This window comes from Strix uralensis, chromosome 1, assembly GCF_047716275.1.
Source record: "Strix uralensis isolate ZFMK-TIS-50842 chromosome 1, bStrUra1, whole genome shotgun sequence".
Taxonomy (NCBI): domain Eukaryota; kingdom Metazoa; phylum Chordata; class Aves; order Strigiformes; family Strigidae; genus Strix; species Strix uralensis.
The window spans coordinates 48,856,230-48,880,124 of record NC_133972.1 but is presented as its reverse complement, the minus strand read 5'-3'; the positions used below and the strand labels follow the sequence as shown (position 1 = coordinate 48,880,124).

The following is a 23,895-nucleotide window of genomic DNA, read 5'->3' as shown; positions in this document are numbered from 1 at the left end:
CCTTGGTTTGACGAAGTACTTCCTCTATAAGATCATTAATGGGAAACAAGGATTGCGTAATTATGATAGTAATTTCATTGTCTGTGTTAATTGAAAGAGTATCCTGTGTGCCATAAATCAGCTGTATTGTCTGTCTTAAAAAAAAGCCTGGATAATTGTCACGCTCTGAATGCTGTCTAAGAAGGCAGTGTTTCCATGGCAGTACAGGTCAAGCAGTGGACGTCATGACATCTTTATCATTTGTGGTTTATGATTTAAAATGCTTTATGAAATGCATGCTATCAATACTAGAAATACTAGCAGGAAAAAGGGTTTCTAATTGACCTTTCAATTGCTATTTAAATGGCAATAGACTGTAGGTGGTGAAGGCTCTCAGTTACTGAGCGCTGAAGGGCTATCACTGTGCTGGAGACGTGGCCTCAGACAAGTTTTGATGTGGGATGCAATGGACCTCAGCTCTGGCCGTGCAGAGTTGTGCTGCAGTGCTTTGATCCTGCTGAGCCTCCCGAGAGGAGCTGGATGTTGTGTTTGAGAGCCCAGGGCAGCTCTGACATGCAGCGGGAAGCCTGGAGGTGGTTGGGGCTGGCTGGGTGCAGACACGTAGGGAGGGGCAGCACATGGTGGCTGAGAGAGCTGAGCTTCTGTGGCCTCACTGACCTCCCCTATATTTGACTAGCACTAATATACCTTTTTTCTAAAATCATGGAAGGATTTAGTTACAATCAGAATCCATCCCTGCAATGTAGGAGCTGCAATAAATATGCCAGGTTTTACTTCAATGGTTATCTCAACTTTTTAACTTCAGAAGAGTATGATTTTATACCATAAATTAGTCTTTTTCTCACCAGATGATTGTTTTGCTGTTGATTCTCAGAGAACATAGTTTGTTACAGACTGAGATTTACCTCTGAACAGGTTATGAGGGAGATGGACAAACATGTACCCAGGTTGATATCTGCTCAATAAATAATGGAGGGTGCCATCCTTCAGCTACTTGTACCTCAGCTCCAGGTATGATGCCTTCTCAAAGACTGTAAGTAATACCAGTATGAATCTCATGAAGGGAATGGTTAGGCTGAATCCACTCTGTAGCAACATATTTAGATTGCAGCCACTTCTCTGCAATCAGTTTTGCCTCGCCCAAAGGAGTTTACTGGCAGGTTAGCTAAAGCCAGCAGGCCTTTCCACAGACACTGACAGAAATAGATTTAGGCTCCACCAAAGAACAGATTTCATCATAAAAATGTGGAGATCTTCACCATTTCTCTTTGATGCAGTTTTCCAATTTCAGCTTCCTCTTTCCATAAATACCCTTTGACTACTCCCACCGTTTCCCACGAAGGTGACCTTGGGCTCTCAGGTACCCAGTGCTAGGGATCTTTACATGGTCAAACTGGACACTGACCAGGGAAGGTGTCAAAAGATCAAATAAGTTAGAATTATATAAAGGTTCTGCTTCAAAATGTCAAGGACCTTTACTGTCATTGGTATTGTCATTGTAACAAGGACTGAATTACTTTGTGTATTTTGTCTCATCTCCCAAGGGCTAATGCCATTTTGTTCCTGCGCATCTGGGTACACTGGAAGTGGATATGGGCCAAATGGGTGCTCTCCTCTCAGTGATACCTGTCAGCTGCAAAACCCTTGTGCAAATGGGCACTGCTTGGTAAGTGCTGGGCTCCTTGCAGTTAGTGACAACGTTATGTCATTATAACCAGTACAACAGGGAGACTGGTGAGACTGAAAGCTGAGTGCAGACATACTAGAGGTAACGAGGCAAGGTCAGCGGGGAGTGGGTGATCAACAGGTATACCTGGGAAAAACAAAGTTGTGTTTCATCTGTGACACATGAAATGTAATGTTAATTAAGTTGTGTTCCAGGGCACACAAGCCATTTCTTTGTGTCTGCAGTTAGAGGCAGCAATCTAGGTACTAATAACCTGAGAGGTTGTAGCTGGTACCCCAGGCTAGTGATGGGATGCTGGTGCTGGTGGGGGAGAACTGATGAATGGCTGTCCCTGGTGGGACAGAGAAGTAATTTATCACCTTGGATCATGGAGGAATTACCCATGATAGCAAAACCAGTACCTCTGCTGTCCTTCAGACTGTTAATAGCCAGTACAGTTAGTTGTGTGTTCCTAGGCTGATGTTGTGAGAGCCACCCTGGAATCTCAGGCTGTTTGTATGGATGAGGAAAGGGTGCTTCCTGGGAATTTGTTGTACTCCTGCTGGTAGCCGAGTGTTTTGGACCTTTACTGATTGGTGGTGTGAATTCATTCTCATGTACAGTGACCATTTAGTTTGTGTACATGGACCCTGTGAAGGCCTTTTGGCTTCCTCAGTGAGGTGTGCTGTGCTTAGGGAAGTCCATGCTGTAGACCTGGGGGTTTTGATAATTCTGTTGTGGAGGATATTTATGGTGATGATTTTGGAGAAATGTTCAGAAGTCATAAATTTGTTGTTCCAGTAGATCCTGATCCCATTTGTCCACATTGGTCTGTGGATATCCTCCTTCTGATGATCCTGGGAGGCAGGGGGGAAATACAATATGGACTTGATAGTGTTAGGTTAACAGTTGGATTTGATGATCTCAAGGGTCTTTTCCAACGTAAATGTTTCTATGTTTCTATGATATGTTACCTTTCCCATTTTTTGTGTGAAAGGAGATGATCCCCTCACCTCCACTCGACCCCTTACCAGCATTCCTCGCTCTCTGTTCTGTAGGTACCTATTGTCTTTTCACTCAGGGGCCTTTTGTGCCTGGATTTAATTCTGACTATTTAGAAACTATTTATTTTAGTCAGTCTATTAAAAGATATGACATTTTCCCCTAAATAACATATGACCGTAGGCAATCATGTCTACAACTACTACATAAAGATACTAACACAGTCAGATACTTCAGTAATGGGACTATAGAAGCATCTAATAAAATAGCGGAACAGCAGAGCTATATTTGGCCAGTGTAATGACAGATGAAATGTAATGTTAATTAAATATCAGGCAATGCAGATCAGAAAACACCTTTTTACCTTCAAATAAGCATTTGGAGCCCTAAAGACATTTGGAGCCCTTCCATCATACTGAAAATCTCTGTTCAGGACCCAGAGAACATGAACAGAGAATGCAAAAGGAAATAGAGACTATAGCACAGTGATTGTGTGTCATCAAAGATAGGATTGTTAGCATGTACCTTGAAATACCATGTTCTGCTTTATCTACAAAAATCATGTCTATAAAACAAGAAATACAAGGAAAGAGGGCATATGAAATTAAAGTAGAGATATGGAAAGACTTGATTATGAGAAGTAGTAAAGGTTGAGACAAAAGAAATGGAAAAGCAACATAAGGAATAATACAGAGAAGGCAATGAAATTGTTCCCATTTAGCATCCCTTGGGGTGCAAATGAAAGTTAACAGCCCACATAACTGCAGTGCAGACTTCCCAGAGAACAGGCTTGAGAGAAATGATTTATAAACCACTGTTATCTTGACTTGCTATTTATAAGGTTTAGATAATATGCTTGACTTGTTTCTAGGGTGATCATTTTAAACCAAGCAGTTTTCTGAATGGGTAAATGAGTACAGATTTTGACTTTCTAAAAAGTAATTTGAAAGAGCCCTGCAAAGAAATAACTTAATAGAAAAAGCAAAGAGATAGATAATCTGATCAGGCTTTAGATTTATTTTGGTATTCACCAGTGACCATCAAGGTCATTAAATTCCAAAGGTTTTATTTCTTTGCTCTGATATCTACACATAAAATAAGTGTAAATATCAGTCTTTCTGCCATCTACATTGATTCCTTTAGGTGATCCATGCTTACTAAGTTTACTGCATTTGCTTATACCTGTAGGCAATGATCTCTGGATATTTCTGCCTGTGTTATGCAGGCTGGACAGGCCCTAATTGTACCGAGAACATTGATGAATGCATTAGCAACCCATGCCAGAACGGGGGGAGCTGCACTGATGGGGTCAACGGCTACTCCTGTGAGTGCACCAGCGCCTGGACAGGACCACAGTGCCAGACTGCCCAGCAAGGTACGGCCAGGACCTCTGCCCCCGGAGAGATGGGGCACCAGGCTTCAGCGAATAGATCCTTGGTGTATATGATTAATATCTGAGAAAGAACCAAGTTATGATGGAAAAACCCAGCCCTCTTCTTGGTGGATTACAGGTCCCAATCCAAAATCCCTGGAAGTCAGTTTTCCATGAGTTTTGTTTATAGCTGCTTTGTTTAGCAGGAGCATAACAATGAAGTTGATCTGCAGATTCACTGGCCTTGACTAGGTGCCAGACATCCTAAAATCAGATCTCTGTTCCTGAGAAAGTGTTCTGGTAAGCCTGTTTGGAAAGAGGATTCGATATAAGGAGAACAGATTTACAAGAGAATATATTAATGTTTCTCTTTTGTGCATACTATTTCATTTGTCACGAAGCTGAGAGGTCCTGACATTTTTAGTCAAGATGAAAAGCCAGAAGAGGTTTTCAAACAGAAATTTAATGAAAAAAATGTAATCCATGAAAATGGGGGACTCGGAGTTTTAGAGTAACTGCAAGGTCCTGCCTTTAACATTTCTTCTTAATATCACTTTTTCTGTTTGTTTGGGATATTTTTGTCATTAATTTTAATTAAACAAGGTCAGGATAGCATTCCAGTGAGCGTCCCTGTGGCAACCATCTGTCAGATGTCTCATATTTATTGCAGGTTGCTGTGAAGAAAGCAGATTAACTTTTCAGAGAATACAGAATGTAAAACTTTCACTGAGCCCCTGTGAAATCTGCTCTATTTTAGAGCTACTTCAGACTCTTTCCTATTTTCCTTAAATATCTAACCAGTAATGTTTTAATAATAAACGTGTAAAAAAAAAATTTATTTTTAACTATTCGTAATAGAAGGGATAGAAAACCAGTATTTATCCATCAACTTTTTGTTTAGTTCTTAAGGGAAAAATAATACATTTTATGACATGGTAATTCTGAATCTGCTTGACAAATGGTGAGATGTTTTAGATGGACACTTCAAACAAAATTATGTTCTTTTTACCACTCCTTGAAACAAAATACTTAATTTCAGTTTGTTGAGAACAGAATATTTTTTTAGCATCAGTTCGATGTTAAACTCCAGCTGCACTGTAGCTATAGGTGCACTGTATTTTGGGTGCTTTATGGGCATATTCTTCTGTAGGTGACTGGGATTCCCAGTTCACAGCTCCCATTTGTTGAACGGCTCAGTGAGAGAAGAGACCACAGTATATCAAGAGAAGTATTATCAGGCACAGAAATCTGACCAAAAAGAATAAATGGGACAATAAAACATCTGAAGGATAATTTCTGTGATGCACCACTACTGAGAAAGGCAATTTTATATTGTGTTATCTTCAAAATGTCATCTCCTGTAGGTGAAAAATCTAAAGATTCAATCCAAAGGTAGCCTTCTGGAAACAAACTAGTTGATGGACATTTTCCTGAGACAGAATCAACATCTTTTGGCACTGTCCACATATTCCAGCTGAAAATCTTTTTTCTTTTTCCAGGAACTACTTTTCTTTCAGGGAGTAATTTTGCTTATTTTTGTGATGTCATTCCACTATAGAGGAAATCCTGAAGACTCTTTTATAGAAGTATCTTTCACCCTTGTTTTAAATGTTTAGGAAGCCAAAGCTGTGCAAGAAATTTAGGTTTTGTTTAAGTCTGTATAGTGATAGCACAAATTAATCTATTTCATTTTCTCTCTCTTTCTGCAGTTTGTGGAGGATATCTCTCAGGCTCCAGGGGGACTTTCAGTTACCCTAACAACCCAAACAGCCAGCAGTACAATGGAGGGGTCAGCTGTGCTTGGGTTATTCAAACTAATCCCAACAAGGTAAAATAGAGTTCAGGTTAAAGAAACCCTCACTCTGCAGGACCCCTCAGATCATCAGAACAAATGTGACCATCTTCATGCTACATATTCCAATATAGCGACCCAATCCCCTCAGAATAAACAGTTTTTCAAAAAGAGTAAGTTTTAGAACCTTACAAGCCTTCAGGCTCCTTAGCCTAAGAATTTGCCTGGGCTACTTTTTCAAGGTTTTTGCTATGCACCTGAGGGATAGAATTTATTCACCTACCGCCAGCTAGAGAAGGTGCCTGTTTTACATTGCTTTAGCATGTGATCTGTGAATAGCTGCATGAGAAAAGCTCTGCTCTGACGGGCTCCACAGTTGGTTCATGAGCTAAGTGACCCTAGAACAATTTCACATTTCTGATTTCTGAGCACCAGAAAAGCAAAATATTGAATTCATATTGTCAATGGCTTTGTGTAATAACAGCAAGTGAATTTTTTTAAGGATTAGTTTTTAAACGTTGCACTCAAATGTATGTCCTGATTCTGATCTGTGACTAACAATTCCACTTGTGTTATAAATAACAAATACTAAATATGTTACTTCACACTTTAGCATGGGACTTCTTATTTGGAATTTAAGTATTTGATCTATTTTTGACATTTCATGGAATGAATTAAGTAGTTTTATAAATGAGTGGTTGCTAGTGGTTTATACAGCATTATATATATGTGACGTATCCTCAGCTTTAAGCCTGAGAGCCACTACTGCCTTCAGCAGAGCTATATTAAGGCACATCAGTGAGGAATCTGAACATACATAAAGCTCTATAGCTGTCACTACAGTATCTAGAGTGGGCTTCTGAGACACTGATTTTATATGGGCAAAAAAAGATAATTTCATTTTTTTAACTCCCAAGACAATGCTTTCAACCATTGCAAGGATGAGAAATGTTAATTACCTGATGAGAAAACTGCCATGGGAAACCTGGAATAAAGTATTTTATGCTGTATTTCGAGTCTTTCACATGACTCAAATGTATAATGTATAAAATGTATACATATATATATTTCACATACATAAATACAGACACAGGCAAATTATCTCAGTTATTAGTTTATAGAAATAATGCTCTTTCCAGACAAGTTCCCTGTCCAAATTCTTTCCTATATATTTTCTCTCTTTCCTTTTGACCCTTAAGATTCTGTAATAGCTGCTTCTGTCCTGGAACTTTTCAGGAAATGGCATAATGGCTCCAAAGCTCGTAGATTCTCACAGTTGCACGAACACATTTATCTGCTCTATACAGTGTTACTGCATAAACAGTGTCTCAGCAGATGGAAAAAAAGAGATTTCTTGTTTTGTTACTTTCTGTTAGATTCTGCGTATTATTTTCCCATTCTTCCAACTGGAAGCAAGTAATGAGTGTAACACTGACTTCCTTCAAATCCATGATGGGCCTTCAGCATCAATGCACATGCTGGGAAAATACTGTGGCTCCTCACCTCCTGCAGAGCTTTTCAGTTCCCATAACTCCCTGTATTTTTGGTTCTACTCAAACCACACCATTACAACTGGAGGTTTTACCGTTCGGTGGGAATCTCAGGATCCTGGTAAGTTTGATGAAATGTCAAGTAATTTAGCATCTTCATGGCTTTGAAGCAAAGTGAATTACTTATTTCCTTTGATTAGGAAACATTAGGAGCAGTAGGACAGTATTTTACTAGGGAGTGAGGCTAAAATGTAGACATGTATATAATTTAAAAATATTTGAAAACCAACTCTAGGCCTCTGCATGAATAACCTTCTGCTGGTTTTTAAGGCTCCTTTATACGTCCTGTGAGGAATCCCCCAAAGAGCATGTGTTCCTGGAGATGCTGTTCTTCTGATTAGTTCTCTTTTCTCACAGAAGTATCTAGTACTTTGAGGAGGCAAGTTACGCTTTTTTGGCACTGACAAGTTGCAAGAGGTTGAACCATGCTTTCCAAGCATGATAGATTGTTGGGAATTTGATTTTAAATTATCTGTGAGCTTTGAGGTATGATTTGTTGCACATTTCTGCCTGAATTCTTGGTAACGCCACGTGTGTGATTCTTCCAGGAGGCCTGGCAGTGCATTTCTATAGATAAACCCCAAATCATGTTGTGCAATGTCAGCTCACTTCAGTGTTCTGTGTATTGTCTAGAAATAAAATAGTGCATTGGGTTGTGTCTTGAAAGAGCCATAAAGTATAAAAAGTATAGAAAATTCAGGGGGCAAATGGTTTCTTTATTTCCAGAAAGATTTACTGAAATGCTTTTAATGTGATTTTTGATTTGTGTTTTTTTTTTTTTCTTTCAATTGACATTATTAAGTAGATAATTACTAATTGATGAATAGAATATAGATACTGAAAAGTGAAAACATATCTTTTTTTGGGGGGGGGGGGCGGGGGGGAAGCAAAGAGGGAGAGAGATCTAGATGTGACTAAACTAGCTATTCCTTAGGTATAATACACAAGTTAACCCTACCACTCCCAACAGTTATGCTGAGAGGGATGGGGTTTTTTATTACAGGTATATAAAACCTTCCCTGTAATTCACACTTCTTAAAAAATTAAAAGTTTTGTGCATGGAAACTAGTTACAAAGTACAGAAATTCAGATTAATTTTGTAAATCCAATTCAAAACACAGTGCTTCTGATCATTCTCCTAGAGATATTTCTATTATAACTGGGAAAGAATCTTTTACTGTGCAAATCAGGAAATATTTGGAGTTCTGCTTTTATAATTGAATTGCAGAATTAATTGCAGAATTTAAAGGAATAAGTAACTTGTTGGTTTGCTTGGCTTGCTCTTTGGTTTTGAATTTATTCTGTATCCCAAAGTGGTACCTGGTTTTGACACTACAGGAGAATTCATCTTCTGACCTGACATGTAGTGTTAAAGACTCTGTTCTTACATGTTTCTTTTCTGTTAGAATGTGGTGGTGAGCTGACAGGTACTTATGGCTCGATAAGCTCTCCAGGATACCCTGGTAACTATCCTGTAAACAGAGACTGTTTCTGGACCATCTCAACCAGTCCTGGCCTCCTCATCACATTTGCTTTTGGCACACTAAGTCTAGAACACCATGAAAATTGCAGTTATGACCATTTAGAGGTAAAGTTTAATTGTGGATTATGACACCATTTTATGGCTATGTTATTGCAAAACAAGGTATTTCAAAACTTGTTGTACATACAGAAGGGGACTGTTTGAAAATTAAATCCTGGCTTGAAATGCTTGTTTGTACTTACTTATTCCAGCCATCAATGCACAGTCAGATACAGGCAGTATATCAGAAAGAGGATGACATCCTGCTCCACTGAAGTCAGTGGAAGTCTTGCAACTAAAGAGGGTGGGATTCAGGCCAAATACCTGGTGGGAAGCTTTCACTTTCTTACAAAGTTCAATCTCCAAATGCCTTGTCAAACGTAAACCCACAGAGAATCAATCAGCCTAAGAAAAACTATTAAGGAAGGGGATCTAAGTGTAATAGATTCATATTACAGTACAGTCCATGACTTGATGTGTGAGCTAAGGTTTTTTCTCAAGTGCAAAGTAATGGTTATAGAACTCGCCAATACCCGAAATGGAAATGAAAAGATGGTTTGGAATAGCATGTTCTCCAAAATTGTGCAATGCAGAACATGATTTCAGGAAAACAGTTCAACAATAGATCTCCTGATACTTTCTTTCCCTTTCACAAAACTTTTGAGAGTCTGTTTCTTGGTTCCTGTGTGTTTGGAGTAAACTCCCTACGAGCTTTCCTTCCACCCACCATCTACAACATCTCCTGGGGCCCCCAAGATAACTTCAAGAGTGTTGATACTGTTCATAGTTGGCACACATCTAATATTCCTAAATGCTGATCTATCATTCTGTCTAGATTCGAGATGGTCTTCTTCCACAAGATCCTTTCCTTGGTAAATACTGTAGCACTGGATCTCCACCCCCACTCCAAACCACTGGTCCGTATGCATGGATTCACTTTCACTCTGATGACTTAGTTACTGATAAAGGCTTCCACATCCTCTATACAACATCTCCTGGTAAGTAAAATCCAGCATTAAAGGTTGGTCTGTGACATTCCCAAGATATAGCGAACAGCATATGAATGGACATAATTAACACTTGCTATTTAATAATACAGAAAGCCTCTTTGATTTGCAGCCATTGTACAGAGGCAGCCTAAACTGAGTTACCATACTTGTGAGTATCTCAACTAATGTATTTTTTTCTTAATACAGCAGATCCAAGTTGTGGAGGAAATTACACGGATAGTGAAGGGGTTATCATGTCCCCTTTCTGGCCTAACCCTTATATCAACAACCGACAATGTATCTATGTTATCAGACAGCCAGAGGATGAAAAAATATACCTCAACTTCACCCATATGGAGCTCACAAGTCACACTGGCTGTTCATCGAACTATATAGAGGTGATTTCTCTTAAGCAGTTGATATGAAAGGTTGATTACATGTGTGTACAAAACCATGCCACATAATTTCTGTCCCAAGGGCCACTGCAGAAATAGTTGTTAATCAAAGGACTAAGTATACCAATTTATTAGGGTCCAAAAGTCACAGGGGCCAAAAGAGCAGAACTGTACATTTGAAATGAAGCAAAGATAAGAGAACAAGAAAATATGTCCAGCTTAACACTAATTCTTAATTGGCTGTACGTGATTAAGGTGGAGTTTGGACTTTTGGTAAATGCATGTCAAAAGCAAGAAAAATAGAATAATGCCATAGCCTCTATGCAGCATTTTCTGGAGCCATGGCGTTATATGGGAAATCTTGTTTTGGCACAGAAAGGAAGCACACCATATATATACTTATATATACATTCTTATGTGCGTATATACATATGTAAAGCCAGGAGTTTATTGTTAGCATAACTGAAATCTTACAAGTCTAACTCAAGAATTGTTATTAGTCTAAATCTAACTACTATAGAAAAAATAATAGTGCACTTAGAAAGTCTCTATATGGAAAATGTAATAATAATACAATATTAATGTTGATACCAACTAGGATCCACTTGAGGTGATTTTTATGTTTGCTTTTACACCTAGTTCTCTCTTCATTGGTCTGCAGCTTCATGTTACATCTGAATTTACTACTATAGGGTGCCTTTTAAGTATGCTAGGTACCATTTCTTCATTTTCTTTGTTATCCCTAAACCAGTTTTGTCCAGCTCCAGGTCTGCATTTCTTTGATTGTGGGTAAGGTTTGGCATGGTGCTGTGCAGGCCAGGGGCTCCCAGGGGCCATGGGGGCTCCCTGGAGGTGCAGAGCAGGGCCTCAAGCCAGGGCCTGTCCCACTGCCCCGGCCAGGGAGCAGGGCAGCCCCAGCATGGGGCACCTCCCTGGGGATGGGGATGGACCAAGGCCAGGCCAGGACATGGGCATGCGGATGAGCCTGGCTCAGCAGAGCCCGTGACTGGGCAAGGCAGAACTGTGGGGAGCTGGAGATTGGCCCTGCTGCATTGTCGCTGGGGAGGGGACTCATGGCCCTGGGGGACTGACATGGGGTCCCGGGCCATAGGCGGAAGCAGGGCTGGGCCAGTGAGTCCTGGTAGTGCCCTCAGGGCCTGACAAGCTCTTTATGTTGGTGGCCTGTGCCCCTTCTGTCACCTTGTCCCTGTTCTCCTCTGTGCCGCACCCTGACTTGCCATGTCTCAAGGCATCTGCTGTCGTACCCGGCCTGTATGTCTCCATGCAGTCATAAATACCTCATCCTACATGGAATGGCTGCTGGGTACCTGCTGTCTGTGTAAAAGTGTGGCTGCACCACATAGAGGTAAACAGAAGTAAAACAAACTGGGCACAGACACCCCGTTGATTAGCAAAGGTGCTGCCATGGGCAAAGCAGGTGGGAGCAAGCCCTGCAGCCCCTGCACAGAGCTGGGTCCTGCACTGTCAGCTACACAGTTAAGTGGCAGTGCGGGTTTGGTTTTGTGTTTAATCTCTTCTTGACCAAGCAAGGAATAGGCCCCTGTGAACTCCGTGCAGTTAATCTGTTTTTAAAAGATGTTACTGTGCTGACATCGTTCCCTTCCCTCCTCCTCTAATTCAGAGACTTTGGTTGGAATGAAGTGTAATTAATTTCTGAAATGAGAGGGGAAGTGTGTTTAATGAAAACAGACAGCTTTTGTTTGTTTGGCCTGGTACTCCTCTTGCCTAATTGCTGGCAGAACAGCAGCTAAATTCACAGCAGCCAGAGAAACAAAACCATTTCTGTTGAACGCGATCAGTTTGTATTAGTTCAGCAAGGCATTTACCTCGCTGTTTGCTGATCAGTCACAAGCCATTCAGTTTCCCTGTGTTTCTGTCCTCTTCTTCCTGCCCTCTCACTCAGTGACTCAGCCCAGAGCAGAGAAATAGGACCGACATTTTCTGACTGGGACAGTCAGTACGACTAAAGCATTGTGCTCTTTTATCAAGGCCTGATTTTCCACATACGCTTTTCTAAAATACTGTCTCACTGGGTTTTATAATGAAGTTCAGCTACGGAGATAGCTTTTGGGTGTTTAAGTTACTTTAAAAGTCACTCTCTGACAATTGTTCTGTCACTTTGAAAAGGCTCAGATTATTCCTATCCCTAGCGATACCAGGAAACCTGCAGAGTTTCCACAGGGGCCAGACACAGATCACAGGCTCTTGCTCAGGGAGGGATGTTTAGTCTCTTACTGAGGAAGAAACAGCTTGAGACCAGGGATCTGCAATAAGAAACTAGAGACAATAAAAATTCTTAAGAAAGACTGTGACATCGTGCTGCAGACATAAGGTGTTAGCCAAGGCAGCTCCTTCTCCTTGCCATCCTTCTAACTGGCAATAGGAGACATTACTCATATGGTTTAGAGAACCTGTTATTTTTATCACTGCTCATTGGGCTTTATAAATCAAAAATGTAAGGAGATTCAGCTCAAGAAAAAATGTAAACTCCTGTGAACTATACTTCTGTAAACTTTCACTGCTGTCCAAATATTTTCTAAATATTCCGGTACAAATTCTGATCTCAGCTGCTCTGCTGTAAATCCAGAATAATTCTGTCACCTTAAACTCAAGTCCTAGGGAAATTAAAAATATCTATTAGTCAAAAAGCCATCTCATCAGCTGGAGATTGCCAAAGCTGGGCAAGCAGGCCAGCCACTGCCTGCTCACCAGGGCACCAACAAGGGTCCCCTGCCTTCTCTCCCAGTCCATGGAGGAATAGAGATGAGGAGGATAGAAGAGGTGCTGAGAGGGACCTGACAGCTGGATGTTCCTGGCTTTGCCAATGATTTCACTGGAATGATTTTTTGGGGTTGACAGCATATAAGTGCATTTAAAAGCAGCTCCAGCTACATGAGCTATCACCACTTCTACAGCAGAAAAGAGCTGTTTTCTTTTTAAGAGAATCTGGGAGATTTTTTGTCTCGGCAAATAGCAGGGGACCTGTTTTTTGGACTTCAGCTTGTTGGCTGCCCTCTTGGGCACCTCAGAGGGCATTCAGAGCTCGTTGGCTATACCAGTGCTCTGTCTGGTCCCTTGGATGCACCTATTCTTTCCCACAGACTGTGGGTTCAGAGCCTGAAGTTCAGAGGTGAAAATACCTCTTTCCTTTCTAGTCTCATTGATAATCAGGATTTATAATCAACTTTGGGGAGAACACATAAGATACATTTCTTCTTTGACTAGCAAATTGTTTGAGGTCAGTAGAGTCACAATGCAGAAGGTAAAAGCCGAAAGTGATTCCTTCATAAGCATCATTGTCATTATCATTCATTGAACCCTTCAGATAAAGTAATGGAAAGACATCAGTATACCTCTTTATTGCTTTAGGGGCTCAGAGTTGTATCTCCTGTTAGTGAGCTGTCTGGCTGCATTGATGTATGGGTGTGGTGGGACATGTGCTTTTTCTGGAGAAATGCCACTGAAAAATCACTAGAAGCTTTATGGGCAGAGCAAGAAAATCACAAAGAAAATACCCCCTTTTTTCCCCAGCAGATTCTAGTGTTGGCAAAAATTTCATAGCTATCACTGGTGAGCACCTTACCCGTCTCTTTCATACTAAAGATGTCACTTTTGGAAGCACAGGCCCAAATTTTACTAAAGCTGAGAAGATCTGTTTCATCCTAATGTCCTGTGACAATAGCATGTGTGTGTGTCTTCTGTGCTGATCATCCAGTCCTTCCTTTGAGCTCTCATGTGCTTGTGGCAATCACTGTGATGACTCTGTCCCTCTTATTTATAAGTAAAATAGTTACTCATTTTGTTATTTAGCAGCTCTTGTGAGGTTATAATTTTATCTGGATATCAGATCCCAATGCTTTTATGATCTGACATTTTTTTTCTTTTCGATGACTAGGTTCGAGATGGTAACAGTGAGATGTCTTCCCTTATTAGCAAATTCTGTCATAGTGCCGTCATGTCCCCAATCACTTCTACCAGCAACAGTCTCTGGATCAAGTTCAAGTCTGATGCTTCTGTGCAAAGGGCTAGCTTCAGGGCCATTTACCAAGTTGGTAAGAGGAACTGGCGACTTGCAGAGTGAACTGATCTGTGATTTGGACACCTTCAGTCATTTCTGTGCTATATTATCTGTATAATGGGTTTAAGGCAAACTTCAAAAGAAATGAAAGAAAAAAATAGAGTCAATTTATTTATTTATTGCTACTTTTAGAAGTGCTAAGATGATGTCTGCAGTAGGTCTGTTGTAGGCACTCCTTGCATGCTTGGAAACGCACCCTTCATTGCTTCTATTAATGAAAAATCGCTTACTGCTAACATACAAAAGATGATATAGCTGTAATTCTGCCTAAATCTTTTAACTTTCATTTTTCCTATCTTTTAGTTCTTAATCACCAACAAATCTGTCTGTCTGTGAAACAAATGAGTCAAATCCATTAGTTTTCATGGCACTGTTAGATTGGTCTCATGTATATACATGTTTATGCTATACTTATAGCAATATGTTCTTTTAAATACATTCTTAATACCACTTGGATGATCTGTAGTAGATGCTGTAAAAAGACAGGTTTTTATGGGTGGTTTTCTTCTAATTTCATAGTGATATTTGATAGACATCACATTATTCATTCCTTGAAACCATTCATTACAAGTACTGATTCTTGGTGTTTCTTGGCAGCCTGTGGAGGCTCCTTGTCTGGAGAAGGTGCAATCCATTCACCTTACTACCCCAGGATGTCTCCTCACCCAAAGACCTGTGAGTGGATCATCTCCCAGCTAGCTAGTGAAGTGGTGATTCTTAACTTTATCGATTTTGACATTCAAAATACAACCACTTGTGACTCAGACTACATTGAGGTAAAGAATAATACACATATACTATGAATAATAAATAGATTCTTATGTGTATGTTTCTTCTTATACTCATCTCTACCAAAGCTTTTCCAGGTTCATAATGGGATCCCAAACCTTTTCTTGGTTCTCCAAAGATGATATGACCATTTTGATAATCAGAGACAAGTTTCAGGTGTCTTAAATAGACAGACCTAGTTTTGGAGGTTTATGTGCTTCTTAGTGTTGAGGGTGTAAGATCTCAGCTTTTCTCTACCTGACATGCTTTGGGTGGGAGAGTGCTTCTCTGGCAGTCATAAAGTTGCTTTGTATGTGCCTGTAGTAGAAACCATGCTGAAAAAAGGGTAGGGTTTGACTTACTAAGTAGCTCTTTTATATGGTTCTTATGAATTCATTTATGCTTAAAACTTTAATATCATAGAAATTTGTATGGGATATTTTGAATACAATGTTCTTCAGGTCAGAGATGGCAACAGCACAGACTCTCTTCTTTTGGAGAAATACTGTGGTACAAATGTACCATCTAGAGTGCAATCTACACAGAACAATCTCTATATCAAATTCAGAGCTTCCTCTCTTACCAACTTTGGCTTCAGAGCTGAGTACTGGCCATTAGATACAGGTAAGGATTTTTTTGTTGTTTTCTGTGTAGAGTGTTGGGACTTTCCAAATTTTCCTGTACACTGGAAACAGCTGGCCATCAAGTTTTATGATGGTGTAATAGGAGATAAATTCTGAATCTGTTACTGTGTGGTATGCATTGAGGAAAAAAAGACAATGAAATTTCAGAAAGAAAAGTAACCAATTTTAGAAGTGCCTAACTTTTTTATAAATATACCACTTAATCTGATGTTTTAAATCTCTACAGTATGTGGAGAGACCCTCACTGGAGCGGAAGGAATCATTACAAGTCCTGGCCATCCAGCTATCTACCCACATGGCATTAACTGTACCTGGATTATCAACATTCAACCCGGCTACCTCATCCGCCTGACATTCACTTCATTTAACTTGGCATTTGATTATAGCTGCAGAAAGGATTATCTTGAAATATATGACAACAGCACTGTGCAAAAATTGGGAAGGTGAATATGTCCATTAGCTGAATGTAGTGAGCACTGTTCTATTGCTCTCAATATCCAATTCGCTTCCTTAAATTTTGTGTATAGATTAATTTCTCTGCATTACAGAACCAATAGCAGCAATTTCTCTGCCTAGGATAGTAAAGTCAGCTTGCTTCCTTTGACCATGGGATGAGAAGCACATTTAATAAATATTATACTGGGAGAAACTAACTCGTGTCAAAAGGACAACTTTTTTAAGGACAGGTTTCAATAGCTGGCATTGTCCATTGTCATTTTGATTTATGTGAAATAAGTTCAAAAGCATTAATAAATCTGTTCCCAGAAAAAGCGTGATTTGAAACAGTTGCAGAAGTGAAAGAAAGATTACTTAAAGATTGTGCATTTGAATCTCAGCAAAAACTAAACCAAAATCTGCATTTTATAGATTTTTTTTTTTTTCACTTTCTCCTGATATGTGATTTTATCTTAGGGAGGAATCTTTTCTTTTTTTCCCCTTCTCCAGTTGGGGTATACACAGGGTTTTCTTGCCACCCTATAATTCAGGAACATCTGAACTTCTTGGGAACAGTATCCAGCTGCAGCTACAGACTGTAAAGTAGTTGGCTGACGTGGCAGTATTTTGGAAAATAAGGAGCAAATTACTCTCATAACGGAGAGTGTTTTGCAACCTTAGTCTTTGGCTAGCCACTCTGACTCCTGCAAAAGAACAGAATACATTGTAGGTACAGCACAGAATAATTTCAGTAAGAATTTGACAACTTGATGAACAGTTTCTTCTCTGACTTTGCCCCACAAGTGAGATTTGTACTCTTGTACATGTAGTGTGCTATTTAGTCCCATGATACAGGGTATATGGCTGGGTTCTGTATCATCCAAAGGAGACATTGGTGTATATGTAACTGTTCAAACTTCTCAGGAAAGCTGAATCCAGTAATACAGACATTTTGTAAAGTACGGCCATTCAGTTTGGGGCATCTTTTTGCTGCAGGTACTGTGGAAGATCAATTCCACCATCTCTCACTAGTGGTGGCAACATGATGATGTTGTACTTCGTAACCGATTACAGCATTGCATCTGAGGGATTCTCAGCTAATTATATCTCCCTGGATGCATCAAAAGGTAATATGTCAGTCTCTTCATTATGAAAATTAAATGTTTTCATCTGTCACTAAATGACTACTACATTATTTTCTGCGTTAACAGAAAACTGCCTGGTGCCTCTTCCCCCTTCTTATTTATCCTGCTTTATTCACAATCTTTTTCCTCTCTAGGAAAGCAGAAAGCAATTTCTGTAAGCAACACTGCTGTTTTCTTTTAAAAGCCAGTAAGAGCTGACATGGCAGAACTGCATGAATTATTTAAGAAAAGTATTTTCTGGGTTTGTTTTGTCCATTCTGAGCTGAGTATGTGTGATCTAGGAAGCTTAGCAATCATGGACAACTCACTTGAATGGGAGACTCTCAGGTGCCTTAAAAATTAATTTAGTCCTTGTTAAGGTGCAATACTGATGATGCACAGAGAAATATCATATAGGATGAAATTTGATAAAACGGCAAAATAACCTGAAAGCACAAGCTGTTTTTTTCATTACGACAGAGTGCAATGTTTCTGTCTCCAGAAGAGTTCAAGGCTCCTGTAATGCATTAAATCTGTTCTTTAAGTATCTCCTTTTAAGGGTCCAAGACATACATCAGTGGGGTAAAGACTACGAAGAGAATGGCCATTCATTCCCTTAGTACACTGAAGCAGAGAAAAACTGAGAAATTACTCTGAATTCTAATTGATTTGAAGGTTTTCCAGGGTGGGGGCACATCTGTGTTTTCAAACCATGCTGCATCCACAATACCTGATCCAGTGTTTACACATCTCTCCAGCACTGAGAGCATTTTAGCAGTGACTGAGCCACACTTGAAAAAGCAGCCTCTTGATGAACGACTATTGAGTTTCATATAACCCAATAGATGTGGGTCTGCTATTGCTCCTCTCACTGCTAAACACAGATCTGTAGTAGAAGAGGATTCATGTGGTAGAGGGACAGGTTCTGCCTAGCAGAATTAAACCATAGAAGAGGCAGAGTGGGACAATGAAAAAAAGTAAAAATGAGAATACATTTGTAGCTGGATTATTTGTGTATCCATCATTAACCAGTTCCTAGGTGGTTTGTGTGTGTGAGTGCAAGCAATGTGGGATTTATTAAATGAATACCAGAAATTCATAGTACTCATCTCTGCAGCCATAAACTGCCAATGGCTGCTCATTGCTTGCTCTTAGTTTCTTTAATACTTTTGTTTTTTCTACTTTCTGAGTTTCTCCAACCTATTTAAAACCAGCAAAATGTCCAATTTCTATCTTGTGAAAAATAACTGCTTTCTTGGTGACAACTTGGAAAATTTGGCTATTATTTCATCTTTCAAGCATGTGTGTGATTGAGACCAGTACAGATTTTGCCACTGTTTTTATTCACTACCAGATAACCTACAAATCCAAATAATCAATTTTCTCAGCTGCCTTCATTCATACTTGAGTTATCTGGCATGGAAACCAAAAAGCTGGTAAAAACAATTAAGATTTAATGAGACCTATTCCAAGGAGGAAATTTCTATTTGTTAGAAAATAATAGGCCAAAACCCAAGCTGTACTTTTAAAAATCTTTCCAAGAAAGAATCTGTAGTTTGAAAACTGAGTTCTTTCTAGTGGTAAATTGTGAAATTATCAGCCTTATAAAGAAAGTCTTTTATGAGCCTGTTTTTGCATCTGCAAACTGTAACTTCTGTGAATATGATTGTTGCTTGTTAATGTGATATTTTATCATTTACTTTACCTGAGATTAATATTTCATGGGTCAGTTTGATTCCTTTCTAACTGTTCTTATAGCAGCTTTTCTCACAGTTCAAGATCAAAATATTCTTTACTCAACATTAATCTATATTTCTGTCTCCATGTAACCCTGTATGTTTCTCTGGGTTTGTTAGTTATCTCAGTGCTGTCCAGCTTCTCTGTTCTGCCTCCTCTCTTCCATATTGCCCTCCTTTACCATCACCATGGTGATTGGATTTTCTCATCTTTCATCCCAAGCACTGCTATATGCATCATGTGAGGTTCAAACTGCATCAACACTGTCCCTGGAAGGGTTCCAAACTATGCCTTAAAAATGCAAATCTGTTTTTCTTAAATGCTATTAACTAGAAAGTGTATAAAATGTTTATATTAAATTAGAACTACATAATATCCTCATCCAGGCTCTAAAACAGCAGGTATGATTTTCTTTTCCCATAATTAACGCAGATATGTTTACTACTCTTCAGCTAAACTGGGTTAACTCTCAATTTATTCTCACTTAGACCTAGAACTATGATCTGTAGAATAAATGCCTTTTCATTTCAACCACTATAGTTGTGTAAGTATGGCAATGTAGCAGATAACTACTGAAACTCATAGTAATAAACTTATAGAGAAGTTGAAACTACGATCTGTTTTCTTTACAGAAATTTGTTTCTTTTGGTCCCAGCACAAGCTTAGCAGTACTATGAAGTTGTCATAAATACTGGACTGCTAACATTCATTTTTTATTAAGAATAAAGTGTTTTGAAGATTCTGTGGCCTGAGAGAAGGCAAACACATGTGTATACGTGGACTTTGCTGTGAGAAGCAACTCCCCACTTCCCTGAAATCATATCAAGTTTAGTTTTCCCACTGTGAGATGTTTAGGCCTGATATTCATCTTATGTATATCCAGTTACACTAAGGTAGCAAATTGCTGAACATAATCATATCTGAGAGAGTTACCAAAGCTCTGGATTTTCTTTTTTCTGTACATCTGCTGCCTATTTTCATTTTTCTGCTAAGGAAAATATGGTTCTAATAATGTTTCTTGTTCAGTAAGAACCCTTCATATTTTTGAGCTGTTTTCTTAGCCAGCTAGAGTGTAACCATTATCAGAACTGGTCAAAGCTGTGCTGGTTCATATTAGACATTTCAATAGGCTTTTGCCTGGAGTTATTTTACAGTGAATGAGCTATTGAAAAGATGGACAAGATTATCCCCCCAAAAAAGAATAAATAGGAGTAAAACAAAAAAAAGAATAAGTAGGATTGAAAAAAAAATTAAATAAAGCATACCTAATTTTCTTCTCTGTCCACCTTCGCAAACAAAGTTTTTGATAGTGTAGTTTATCTGTGATATATTAATTAGTTGAAAAGTAGCCTGAAAATAATGGCAAAGCTATATTTCCAGTCAAAAAACTTGAATGCCGCAAGATATAGCCATGGTCCATAAAGTGCAAACAATTGTCTTAGCAGTCTGCCAGCTAGTACTGTGAATACTTCATATGGCAGCAATACAAATGGAAATCTTTCAGTCAGACATGCCCCCATGACAGTTGTTTAGAATGTATACTGCCCACTTAAACTATCTGTACCTCAGATGCTTAGTTCTTGGACATCTTTCTGTCTTTTAAAGGGGAAAGACACATGGAAACCAAGGTAATATTTGGATTTATTTCCTAGAGTCCAAGTCTCAAGTACCAGATAGACGAATGTCTCGACAGCCATGTAAGTGTTATGATAGATTTTAGGGTTTTCTTTTGCCTGTCTTGGGTGACCACACCACAAAGAACCCATGTAAAATTATTGAAAAGTCTTTGAAAGGGCTCAGTCTTTCCTGGAAGCGTTGCTCACGGTCTTAAAAGACCCAAGCCAAAATTTTCCAATAGGAATAGCACTAGAATCAGTGCATATATTTTATTGTCCTCGACCTCTTCACAAGTGGGAATTCATTTGTTTTACTTTGAATTGGGGTTTGGGGGGGATTTTTTTCTTTTTTTTTTTTGTTTTTTTGTTTCATTTGTTTGTTTCATTTAAAGAGGCTTCATTTTATCCTTTCTTCTGAGAAAAGTCAGCCTTAACAAGGTTATTAGCAGATTGGCTTCCTGATAGAGTTTTTATTCCTGGTCTTTGTCAGGCTTTGGTGAAAGGTTAGATTTTTCTTCCTTATCATCCTGAATTGTGAATTACATTATTTATCAAGAGGGGTAACTTGGTTTTAAATAGCTTCATTGTGTGGTATATGTTAGCTCACAATGACTGACTGGAGAAGTCAGAGTTTGAGAAGGATGAGGAAAGAAAGAAAAACATTTGTGAACTCATGGACTTAAAAGTGCCCCTGAAAGCAATGTATAGATTTGTGTGTCATCTTTATTGATAGCTGAATACAAGTTGAGATTTCAGTTCCCATCTTGCTGACTGAACCCAGTAATTATTAGGAAGATGTTGCCTGGCTTTTCTCTTCAGCTGAACGAGCAAAGACAAGAATGGCAAGTAATGTCTGACCAATATTTGTGTGCAGAGATACAAGGCATGGTGGAACAAGGCTGAGCTAAGATATAAAAAAAAGCTGAAGTCCTGCATGCATCTTGGCATCTGCTCAGCTCATCCCGAGTCTCAGGAAAAAGACTTAATAGGCTGGCAACTGACAACTTGTTAGGCCACTGTAACTTGGTTATGTTTCATCAGGGTATTAGTCTGCCTATATATGCCTATATATGTGTATACGACTCCATAGTGGGTGTGTGTTCATATGTAAATCGGCCGAAGATAGTCAGTGATTCTTTTTGAACAGTTGCACCCGGTGTTTCTAAGGAGTTTGGGTCTGAAACACTACAAAGGACCTTTGTGTGCCTTCTTGCTAAAAATCAAGCCTGTTAGCATCTGCCAGCAGCAGTAACAGAAAGCCCTGAAGTGCAGATGTGCCTTTCCATTGCCTGTGGAGAGACATATAGTTCATGTGATAGTTTCTTCCTTTTTTTTCTAAACATGCATAGTATTGCATAAAGATCTAATTGTTAGGGATCCCAGTTTTCCTTTGGCAGAGTAAGATCAAAAGAAAACTCCCATTTTACATATGACACTATAGTTTTATTTTTGATTAATTAGAATTGTTGCAACTGATTAATATCTCTTTATGGGAAAAAACATGGATATAATTTTCTGTGGTATGCATGATTGCATGAGTGAGTGGTACAAAAGCTGACATTTTTCTCCACTATTGGCTATTACAGTGGGTTGCTGCCATTTATGGCATTTTTTTCAGAAGAGCAAACACATTCAGTACCAAAATCAGAAAGCAGATTGAATAGGTTTCAAAACCTCACACACTGGCAAAGCAAGATCTGCGATTGTCCTCGACAATTGCTTCCTTCTTCTGTTTTTCATGAGCTGCGATTTGTCTTCAAACTAAACTCAATTTATATTTTTTCCAGGCATATAATAATCACATTATGGTGTTAGACTGCATTCTGAACTTTGGCAAAGGAGTCAAAGGACTTTTTTCCTGATAACTTTGCTAACAGTTTTCACTGAAAGAAATATTACTGCCCAAGCACACCCCCAAATGCTGTGTTAGTGAGGTGAGTGGAAAAGGGGAGTGCTGGCTCTCCTGCTGAAAGTAGAACACAACAAATGAATCCAATTACCAGAAGAGAGTTGGCTGTCATAAAATGTGGGTTCATTTATGCTTTTCCTAATCCTCATAGCAGTGTATGCTTGGTCTACACTTGGATTTATTTTACTGTAGCCAGAAATCTGACGTTTCTAAGGCAGTCACTGTTCTACCTTCTGTATTTATCCCCCTTAGCTCATAAAGAAGATTGTTATGTGAAGTGTAGATCACTATACAGCATCCAGTTTAAAATAGCACACTTGGGATATGAGTTTCTGTATGGATTAGTCCCAAGAAAGCAAAGTTTGGTGAGGGAGGGAACCTGTACAATTCTGGATAAAAATGACACTGATAAAGATATTTTGGCTTCCATGTTGCTAATTTTACCCTAAGGACCCTTATCTAGTACATCAATTTTAATATTCTCGAGGTTGAAAGCTAGTATTCATGGTCTCAGACTCTAAGTAAATAAGGAATGGCAGTATTGCAACAGCTCTAACCATTAAATGTGCATGAGTCAGACACCTACCCTTCCAAAATCAGGAGGAAATAATTAGTTAAAAATAAGTAACCTAATAAGTATACACACATTCTCATTTTATTTTTTATTGCTTTTTGAGTAATGAGCTGTTACAAAAAACTTGGGTCACATTTCTAAGCCAGATTTCTAACCCTGCAGGCAGGGTTCTCAAGAAATCATATGGCTTAAGGATATGGGGTTTGATGATAAGCCCTACATATCATGAAACACCATGGGAGCTGGCAGCACAGCAAGGGCATTATAAGGATTTATAAAGCAGCACAAGGCTTCTAAGGTGACCAGGACTAACCTGATTGTTATATTCATAGATTAGAGCATATCTGTGATGGAACACACAAATGACTAAAATTCTAGGTAGAGACTTTAATAGATGATGATTTTAGGTAAAGTAATGCATGAAACCATTTTGACTTGTCAATACTAAAGTACAACCCAATGGCAGAAAATTTTTGGCTTGTTCCTGTGTCATGTTTCTTTGTTCTGCTTGTGATGAATTAGGAACATGAGTCTGGTAGCTAGCTTGGGGGATATTTATCCCACAGAAAACATTTTCAACAGAGGTCTTCCAGGAGACCAAGAATGCAAACAACCACCATTTAAAAAGACCCCATTAAAAGCAAAATTGTTCTAGTAGTTAGAATGGATAGAGAACAGACATGGAAATGACCAACCTCAGA

At 39.0% G+C, this 23,895-nt stretch overlaps 1 protein-coding gene across 1 annotated transcript in view; it reads left to right on the top strand.

Moving 5' to 3' along the window:
* Positions 1–23,895, top strand: part of CUBN (cubilin) — a 148,444-nt gene that overhangs the window by 10,325 nt on the left and 114,224 nt on the right. The window contains exons 10-22 of the mRNA XM_074865188.1: positions 916–1,011; positions 1,545–1,666; positions 3,857–4,043; positions 5,750–5,868; positions 7,209–7,443; positions 8,789–8,970; positions 9,740–9,902; positions 10,101–10,291; positions 14,205–14,361; positions 14,985–15,163; positions 15,617–15,779; positions 16,026–16,242; positions 17,231–17,361. Coding sequence (XP_074721289.1) covers positions 916–1,011; positions 1,545–1,666; positions 3,857–4,043; positions 5,750–5,868; positions 7,209–7,443; positions 8,789–8,970; positions 9,740–9,902; positions 10,101–10,291; positions 14,205–14,361; positions 14,985–15,163; positions 15,617–15,779; positions 16,026–16,242; positions 17,231–17,361 — 2,142 coding nt within the window. The remainder of the gene's footprint in view (positions 1–915; positions 1,012–1,544; positions 1,667–3,856; positions 4,044–5,749; positions 5,869–7,208; positions 7,444–8,788; positions 8,971–9,739; positions 9,903–10,100; positions 10,292–14,204; positions 14,362–14,984; positions 15,164–15,616; positions 15,780–16,025; positions 16,243–17,230; positions 17,362–23,895) is intronic.